Source organism: Paralichthys olivaceus, chromosome 11, assembly GCF_024713975.1.
Source record: "Paralichthys olivaceus isolate ysfri-2021 chromosome 11, ASM2471397v2, whole genome shotgun sequence".
Classification (NCBI taxonomy): domain Eukaryota; kingdom Metazoa; phylum Chordata; class Actinopteri; order Pleuronectiformes; family Paralichthyidae; genus Paralichthys; species Paralichthys olivaceus.
The window spans coordinates 20,699,571-20,708,029 of NC_091103.1; the positions used below are offsets into that span (position 1 = coordinate 20,699,571).

General features: G+C 41.6%; 2 protein-coding genes across 4 annotated transcripts; one reads left to right on the plus strand and one right to left on the minus strand.

Moving 5' to 3' along the window:
* Positions 1–408: 408 nt before the first annotated feature.
* Positions 409–4,760, minus strand: chrna10a (cholinergic receptor, nicotinic, alpha 10a). 3 transcript variants are annotated; one of them, XM_069534036.1, is made up of 5 exons: positions 4,215–4,760; positions 3,179–4,017; positions 2,664–2,818; positions 1,571–2,103; positions 409–1,503 (listed from the first exon to the last, which is right to left on the minus strand). In XM_069534036.1, the coding sequence occupies exons 2-5, from the start codon at positions 3,362–3,364 to the stop codon at positions 818–820; spliced, it is 1,560 nt and encodes a 519-aa protein (XP_069390137.1). In that variant the 5' UTR covers positions 3,365–4,017; positions 4,215–4,760; the 3' UTR covers positions 409–817. The 3 variants fall into 3 exon arrangements, with proteins under 3 accessions (XP_069390137.1, XP_019943607.2, XP_069390138.1); XM_020088048.2 differs by having other exon boundaries at positions 3,179–3,324; positions 4,215–4,758; XM_069534037.1 differs by lacking the exons at positions 2,664–2,818; positions 4,215–4,760 and having other exon boundaries at positions 3,179–3,316.
* A 386-nt stretch (positions 4,761–5,146) lies between these two features.
* LOC109630171 (post-GPI attachment to proteins factor 2-like) lies at positions 5,147–7,414 on the plus strand. The gene is made up of 6 exons (XM_020088193.2): positions 5,147–5,676; positions 5,809–5,982; positions 6,161–6,410; positions 6,507–6,613; positions 6,693–6,801; positions 6,905–7,414. The coding sequence occupies exons 2-6, from the start codon at positions 5,815–5,817 to the stop codon at positions 7,033–7,035; spliced, it is 765 nt and encodes a 254-aa protein (XP_019943752.1). The 5' UTR covers positions 5,147–5,676; positions 5,809–5,814; the 3' UTR covers positions 7,036–7,414.
* Positions 7,415–8,459: the final 1,045 nt, after the last annotated feature.

Below are 8,459 nucleotides of genomic sequence, written 5' to 3' on the forward strand. Positions count from 1 at the left end.
CTGTGTCCACTTATTTTTTATATTTATATAAATTGGTAAAAGGAAATGTTTTCAGTTCCATTAATCAAATGACTAGAATGAAATTCAGAGGCACCTCTGCCAAGGCTAAACAACCCCACACATGTCACCACACATTTTTTATAGTAGGAATGGAATAAAGAAATAGAAAGGGATCTGATAATCTAAATAATGAATTTCTAATTCTAATTTAAAATCCACATTCACACCAAAGTAGTACTTTGGTAGTACTTTCTGCATAATCCTCCAAACAAATAAACCATACACACTGGAAAACACAATCTCCTTGACAGATGTAATGAATCAGTTACAGGCTGCAAATATTTTACACTGCATCTGCACTGAAGCTCCTTAACAAAATAGATATAATAAAACAAAGAACTTGTGAAGCAGCAGCAGATATCATATTTATTGGTCACCAGCTTGTGTGAATCTTTTCACCCGTTACTTCTGATATCACGATATTTGCGTTACAAAAACATTTTCTAAATAAAAGCTCAAAATTGTGGATTGAGCACTGCTTGAAAAATGTTTTGATTTAATTTGCTATTTCAGGGCAGAGCTTCAAAAGTTAATATAACATTAGGTTAAAAATGAAGGAATGCAAGTTGTCAACAACAAAACTCATAAATAAGAAGTTTATCAAAGATTTAATTATAGTCAGGGCTGCAGGAGGGCAGATGTTTCTAAGAGCCTTAGAAAGCTGACTGTTTATTACATTTCTGGATGAAATATAGAACCTAATAGCTCCTCTGTGACCTTGTAAGGATATTTGTGATATGCACACCAATGTTTGCACTTAGATGGCTTTTCCCATGATGAGCAGGCTCATTAAAAACACCATTATGAAAAATATCCACATGAAGAAGCGATCTAAAACTTTGGCCACCTTCTTCCACTCCCCAGTCCTTTTCTGCGTGGCCCTCTGATCCCTGTAACAGTTGGCTATGTACTCAATGTTACGCAGCAGCTGCCTCTCATTGCTTTGGCCACTGCAGGACGTCTCTCTGTCTTTTCTCTCTCCGTCGCTAACACCTGGTTTCCTGCACCTCCTCGGACCCGCTCCATCTCCGCAGTCCATGCTCATGAAAATGCCGTTTTTCCATGCGCCGTAGTGGTTTGTGGGGTTCTTCCCAATTGAGCCTATCGGACTCATCATTTGATCGATGTCCTCGCTCTCCTCTGCATTCTCCGTCTCTTGCTCCATTTTGAAGACACAGTCCTCTCGGCCTGCTCCTGCCTGACCGTTCATGGTGCAGTTGGTGTTCGGTACAAGCGGAAGCTCCTGCTTCTCTGGTTGTGGCGACATGCAGTTTTCTCCAACTTCATAGACAAAGCACATTCTGGCCATGTACTGCAGAATGACTGTCTTGGCCCACTTGGGAACGGGCTTGGCATCAGGGCCACAGTGGTGTATGTTCATGATGAAGATGGTCAGGGCAGTGGAGGCTGTGATCATGGTCATGGTTGCGATGTAATACTTTCCTGTGGAAGAAAATAAAATGAGGAAATCAACAGACTTTTACCTCAATAACTTTGACCTCACACTTACCAATAAGAGGTACGTTCTCAGAGGGCGGCATGATCTCTGCAACCAGCAGCTGAAAGACAGTGAGGGCTAGCATCACGGTGACCCCCAAAGACACCTTCTCTCCAGAGTCAGCCGGCAGGTAGAAGCCCAGTGGAGCCAGGAAAGAGATCATCACACATGGAATGAGCAAGTTGAAGACGTAGAAGGAAGCTCTTCTCTTCAGTTTCAGTGTGTAGGTCACGTCCGGGTAAGGGTCAGCGCAGCAGCCGTACAGGATGATGTTTTTCTTGGCAGCCATGCCCAGCACCTCCCATTCCACGTTGTCCACCAGGTCAGCCAGGTCCGCGCTCTCCATGGCGTTCAGGATGTCCAGCTGGTTCCCATTGTAGGTCCAGGAGCCGTACGTGAACCTGCACTGCTGGGCATCGAAGGGGAAGAAAGACACGTCCACTTTGCAAGAACTCTTGGTGATAGCCGGGGAATCCCACATGATCTCCCCATTGTGTCGGATCACCACATTGGTGTCCATGGGGCCAGTGAAATGATTGTCTGCACTGAAACACAAAGAAAACTTGTCTGGAAAAAAGGCGTACTTTTAAAAAAATTACTTCCTGGAGTAGGTGGAGAAAAATTGATCAGGATACAAAGGCACAAGGACGCCTACTGAGGGATAAATCAACTCCTTTTGGAGTGTTGGACTTTTTCCTCAGTGTTGTGTCTGCATTTTATATCATTTCAGTAATGCAAAATGTTTGTGTTTACATATTTAAGCATGTGTTGACCCCACATGATGTTTTTAGAAACAATGTAATGACTTCTCACCATCTCATCAAGGCTTGTTCTACTCATGCAACACTTCATTCTCCCCCTTGTGTCTCTAATTTAAGTTTAAAAATGATTATGAAATAAACTATGAATATGCTTTCATTGTTTTTATTTTGAGCTGCATGGACAAAAACATTAGTTGCATTACTGGTGAATAGAAATCAGACAGAGGCCTGGACACTCCGGTGAATAACTTCAAGGACTGTTCAGCTTGTGCCAAGTATTCTGACCAATAAGAGTCACGGCAAAACAGGAGTGGAATGATTAACCCAATACCAGTCCGACCTACTTGTTATATAGGACTATATCAGGTCTCCATACATAACTACTAGGTATGCGGATGGTATCGAGTCCATCGTAATCATCTTTACTCCATTTGAGGTGAGCGTCAACCCACACTTGTCGTATCCATAAATATGCAGTCAAAATTTGGTTTCGCTCATCCTGTACAACGACAATTGAAAATGTGAAAGAAAAAAAAGATAGAAGAAACATATTTAGTTAAACAGGACAAAATATATAAGTGGCATTGGTTTGATGCCAGTGTGAGGGCATTAGCACTAGGATAGAGCCTAAAGTTATGACTTTGAATCACTCGTTTGTTCAACCATAGGACGAAAATGCAAAGATATTCAGATTATAATGATATAAAGAGATTTTTCCAGTTTGAGACGTTGGATTTGCATAAGAAAAATGTTGCTTAAATATGACTGAAATGATTTATTGATTCTGTGAACTGACTAATCAATGAATCGACCGGTTGTTGTCTCGACAGTTAATCTTGTGTCCACTGTGGTGTTTTACCATGTCGATAATTTGGGACAGTGTAACCTGCAGGGTCACATTCAGGATGTTGTTTGTGTCCTCCACAGGCCTCAGTGCACTCGTGTAGTTGGTGAATAAATCTTTCAGGAGCTTCTGAGCGTACTTCCCGTTTGCACACCAACAGGCTGAGACAGACAAAGATACAGTTACATCACCACAAAGCATCTGTTTTATTTCAGTTACTTTTGTTTCAGTTTCACATTTTATGTATTTATATTTTCTGTCTTGAGCAGTGGATGCTGAGGTGGGGAATAAAAGAGAACATGGGAGAGAATCTGGCAGATGGTGGAAGGGGACAAATGGGATGTGGGGGTTAGATTGCTGTAAAGCTCTGGAAAGAGATCAGGCAAATCTGACATTATGTACCAGCAAGCGACTTCCTCTGTTCAGCCTGTGCATGTGGAGTGTAGCATGTGTTGATTGAACATTTAATCCACTGGATGCACAACATGCGAGTATCAAAACGAGTCTAAACAGGGAGATTATGCATCCATGTACCATGAAAAGAGTGATGTTAGAAATTATTCAGCCAAAAACATAATATATCTACATATAATTCTTCAGGTTTTATGAACTTAATAACGTCACAAGGAAACTTGTGAGATGACGTTGTGAAAGGTTTTCAAAATGGAAAGGACATATAACAGATCTTCTAACTGGGTCTTCTTTTCCAGTGTCAACATTGGATTTGGGCTGGCCAGATGTTAACCCTGGGCTGCATACAAAGGAAGGTTTACAGGATTATGATGATGGCAAAATCCCTGCACAGCCGCCTGCACGTTTCTGTGTAACAGCTTTCATGGAAGAGGAAGGAGCATCTGAGAAGAGATGAATGATCCATAAAATACGAAAACAGTGGCATTAATCAAATTAAGTACAACCAGTGTGAATTAGAGTTGGCTGACATTTTTATGTAAATGTTCTTACATTTTTCATAGCTCAGAGTTTCAAAGAACTACAGGTTTAATTTTAGATCACATCGGGTAAACTTACAATAAAATGCCTGTAAACTTACTTGGCAAAACACTGATGCAAAGAAGCAACCCAAATAAAGTTTGGAGTCTCCATTGTTTTATCTTGCAGAAACAAGTCATCTCGATCCAAAGACCATTTGAGCTGCTCTGTGTCAAACAAGCTTCATTCAATGACAACGAAAAACACAAACGAAAAAAGTACAAAAATAATGAGGAATACAGCGATGAGGAATCCAGCTGTGATTACTGCACTAGTGCAGAGTCTGTGAGCTGCAGAGAAGAATGAGAGGCGGGGACTGATGGAATGAAAGAGTCCTGGTACCACGTACAACATGTTATACACACACACTTGCACAGGCACACACACATGCACGTCTCTCTATAATTGTGAGGACACTCATTGACATAATGCATTCCCTAGCCCCTCACCCTAACCTTAACCATCACATCTAAATGCCTAAACCTAATATAACCCTAACTATAACCTCATTCTAACCCAAACCTCTAAAACAAAGTCTTAACCCTCCAACAGCCCATTGAATCTGTGAGGACCAGCCACACACTCACACACACACAGGCACTCTCTCTCTCTCACACACACACACACACACACACACACACACACACTCACACACTCTCTCACACACATACACACACACACATATACACACTCTCACTCTCTCTCTCACACATACACACACACACACATACACTCTCTCGCTCTCTCTCTCTCACACACACATACACTCTCTCGCTCTCTCTCTCACACACACACACTCTCATTCTCTCTCTCTCTCTCACACACACACACACACACATTCTCTCTCTCTCACACACACACACACACTCTCCCTCTCTCTCACACACACACACTCTCCCTCTCTCTCTCTCTCTCAAACACACACACACACTCCCTCTCTCTCTCACACACACACACACTCTCTCCCTCTCTCTCTCTCTCTCTCTCTCTCTCTCACACACACACACACACACACACACACTCCCTCTCTCTCACACACACACGCACACAAAGCGAAAGTGGAAATGGATGCGTCCTGTGCTTCAGCACCACGGACAGCTCGCAGCCTCATCATCTGATAATCAATAAATGATAATCACTATTTGCTCTTCACTTGTTTTACATCGCGAATAATTAACACGAGACACGTGTAATTTCTCGCCTGAGGTCTGCGCATCATTTTTGACGTATTCACACGTGGCATCCTCGGCTCTCTCCTCCGCTCACATTCTCTTCCGGGTGCTGGTGTTGCAAAGACCAACTGGGATTTTTTTCCTCCTGCTTCCTGTCGCACATGGACGATGCTGCAGCTGCGGGCCTGTTATTCGTCTGATGTAAATCCAGCTGATGCGAAATATGTCCGTGGTCTCTGGAGCCTCCAGGTCCATCCTGCAGCCTGATAACGACGAACGCTCCTGTAACGGCGTAGTGATTCACCTGCCACAGGCGACAGCAGCTATTTGTGAACAATAAACACATCAGAGGTGGGTTCATCTCTGCAAATGCATGCAAATCACAAACGTAGAAACGTAATACTAGATATGTACTATTGCCACATTCATTATGCATGAATTGTGTTCAAGATGTTAATAAATCAGTCTTGTCCATTGTTTCAGACCAAGATGCTTCAGGGCTCAAATGTCTTTGGGCAGGAGAGGCCCCTGGTCATCAGGATTTCATTCACGACCTGTGTTGTGACGACTGTGTGTCTGCCACTGCTCGGACTAATAACATGTGTCTTCATCTCCTCGGTTTTTCATTTTGAAGACTCTACCGGCACACACTGCCAGGTGATGACTTTAAAATTCAAAACTCTATTTTTCAATGTTAAAAAGTGAGAAAGATCCGTACAAGTCGGTTTGTGGTTAAATTGATAAGAAATATTTGTTCTCCTTTGCTCTTGTGTTCTTATACTTGTCCTTCATTTGAGATTTAACCCAAAAAATGTAAACATTTCTGTATTTCCAGGTTCCTAACTACCTGCCATCTATCAGTGCCTCAATAAGCCTAAGCCCTGAGTGCCACATATGGCGCTTCTGCATCGGACTGCACTCAGCCCCAAGGTTACTGGTGGCGTTTACCTACTTCAAATTTTACAAGACGCGTTTCGCCTCTAAGTTCCCTGAGAGTTCACTCAGCCGCTTGAACCTGGCCTTCTCTCTTACTGAAAACCTCGGCCTCTTGCTCCTCACATATGTGTCGTCCAGTGAGACATACTGTGAGTGATCCATATAATGAGATCATTTCAATCCCAGTATCTTCTACAGGGGATATTTTGAATTAAACTGATTTCTATTTGTATATTTTTCCTCAGTTGTACATAAGGAAGGTTTCGTCCTGTTCATTATCAGCTCCCTCGTCCACATGCTGATAACCTGCCGTTTGTGGAAGGCTATTAAGAAGTATTCTCTGAGTCCTGAGGTAAGCTGGTCTTCATCTCCTTTAAGATTTGCAAACTAAAATCCCTCAAATCCAACCCAGACTTTTTATTCCCAAACAGGATGCAAAGTCTCACCTCTGGAAAGTGCGTTTTTTACTTCTCAACATATCCTTCTGCGCTTTTGCTGGATTCTTTTATTATAAACACAACATGTACTGCGAATCAGGGAGTAAGTATTTACATCTTCGGAAAATGTGGAAATGTATCAGGAGAATGTCCACAAAATTCCTAAACTATGTCTATAACATTCTCCTGTGTCTTCTTTTTCACAGGTTATACATTTTTCGCCCTGTTTGAGTATCTCGTCGTCTTCTCCAACATGGCCTTCCATCTCACGGCTGTGTGGGACTTTAAGAGCCAAGAGGTCATGGTCATTTCGTCCTCTGAAGATAAAACCTTCTGACTAGAAACACAAGGACTAAGTGCTAAATACACAACCACTCAACTCCCTGATGATAACAGCCCTGATCCCACTCCAGAGGACGAGTGGGACGAAGGCCTCTTCCACATATATTCGTGACGACTGCTCTCGAGTCCTGAACATGGTGCCGATGTCAACAAGTAGAAACAGATATGCAGAAGTGCTACTGTGGGGGTTGTTGAGTTAGCTGTAAGTGCTACTTTTAGCCTCAGTGTCTCATTCATGGATGCCTTCACCTATATAGCACACATATAGCACATTACGTATTATCATTTGCAGGTATTAACTTTTGCATACTGCACAACATATGTGTGGTCTTACTGTATATGTGCCAAAGTAAAGTGACAGTGTTTTTCAAGTATGCTCGACTTTTATTTGAAAATGGGATGAATGTCTGCAAATAATTTAGAAAGGAGTGAAACGGTGGAGAGCAGAGTTTCTTTTAAGTGTTCTCAAATGTTAAATGTCTTTTTCTGACACTGAGCAGATTCCCCCCCCAAAAATATAATCTCCAAAATGTACTCTGATATAATACTCCAAATGCAGTATTGATGACACACAAGAACAGATTTTGTCGTTTATTATTCTTAGATTTTAAATTCCATTTTTATTCCATCGATATTTCAGCTCTATGCAACTTTTAAGGTCAAAATTCAAACTGTAAACTCCTTGAATTACATGTGGCCTTCAGCCCCTGTTGTTAATCCACAGCAGGTAATCCCACACTGTTTACCTAACTTCGACCCAAATGTTAATGCTGCTGGATAAAAACCTCCAAAAAGAGTTTTCCACAGATGCAAAAATCAGGACCCAGGAGGAGGAGAAGATACCTTCTGAAGCCAGGTAGTGTAAATATAATTGTTCCACAGCTGTACCTTTACACAAAGAGAAAGATTCATACTCACAGTATGTGACCTTAATACTTTTAAAGCATGTGTGTAATGCACTTTAGTGAATGAATATACATTATTATATTGGTGGTGTATTATGTTATACACCATAACCACTTATAACCACTTATTACCATTTTAATAAGATGGTAAAATTAAACGCTGAGTCTCATTTGATACTTTCTCATTAACAACAAAACCCTTATTAAGAAGTGGTTGTACAGTCTTACTGCTGCAGGAGCTGAAAAGTTGTGTAATTTTTTTTTAAAGGTTCAGTGTGTGGAATTTAGTGAAATCTAGTGGTGAGGTTGAATGTTGCAGCTGAACACCCCTCACCTCACCCTCTCCTTCCAAACATGAAAAAGAACCTGTGGCAGACTTCAGTTGTCATAAAAACTCAAAAGGTGTTTAGTTTGTCCAGTTTGGACTACTGTAAAAAACATGGCGTCCTCCGTAGAGAGGACTCACTCTCGATGTAAATATAAAGTATTTCAATTTAAAGGGCCCAATCTAGGA

Coding starts and splice junctions, on each gene's coding strand:
- LOC109630171 (XM_020088193.2), top strand. CDS start 5,815: ATGCTTCAGGGCTCAAATGTCTTTGGGCAGGAGAGGCCCCTGGTCATC. Junction 6,411..6,506: donor GTCGTCCAGTGAGACATACT/GTGAGTGATCCA, acceptor ATTTTTCCTCAG/TTGTACATAAGGAAGGTTTC. Junction 6,802..6,904: donor CATGTACTGCGAATCAGGGA/GTAAGTATTTAC, acceptor TCTTTTTCACAG/GTTATACATTTTTCGCCCTG.
- chrna10a (XM_020088048.2), bottom strand. CDS start 4,293: ATGACTTGTTTCTGCAAGATAAAACAATGGAGACTCCAAACTTTATTT. Junction 2,104..2,663: donor GATATAGTCCTATATAACAA/GTAGGTCGGACT, acceptor TTTGTGTTTCAG/TGCAGACAATCATTTCACTG. Junction 1,504..1,570: donor TGAGAACGTACCTCTTATTG/GTAAGTGTGAGG, acceptor TTTCTTCCACAG/GAAAGTATTACATCGCAACC.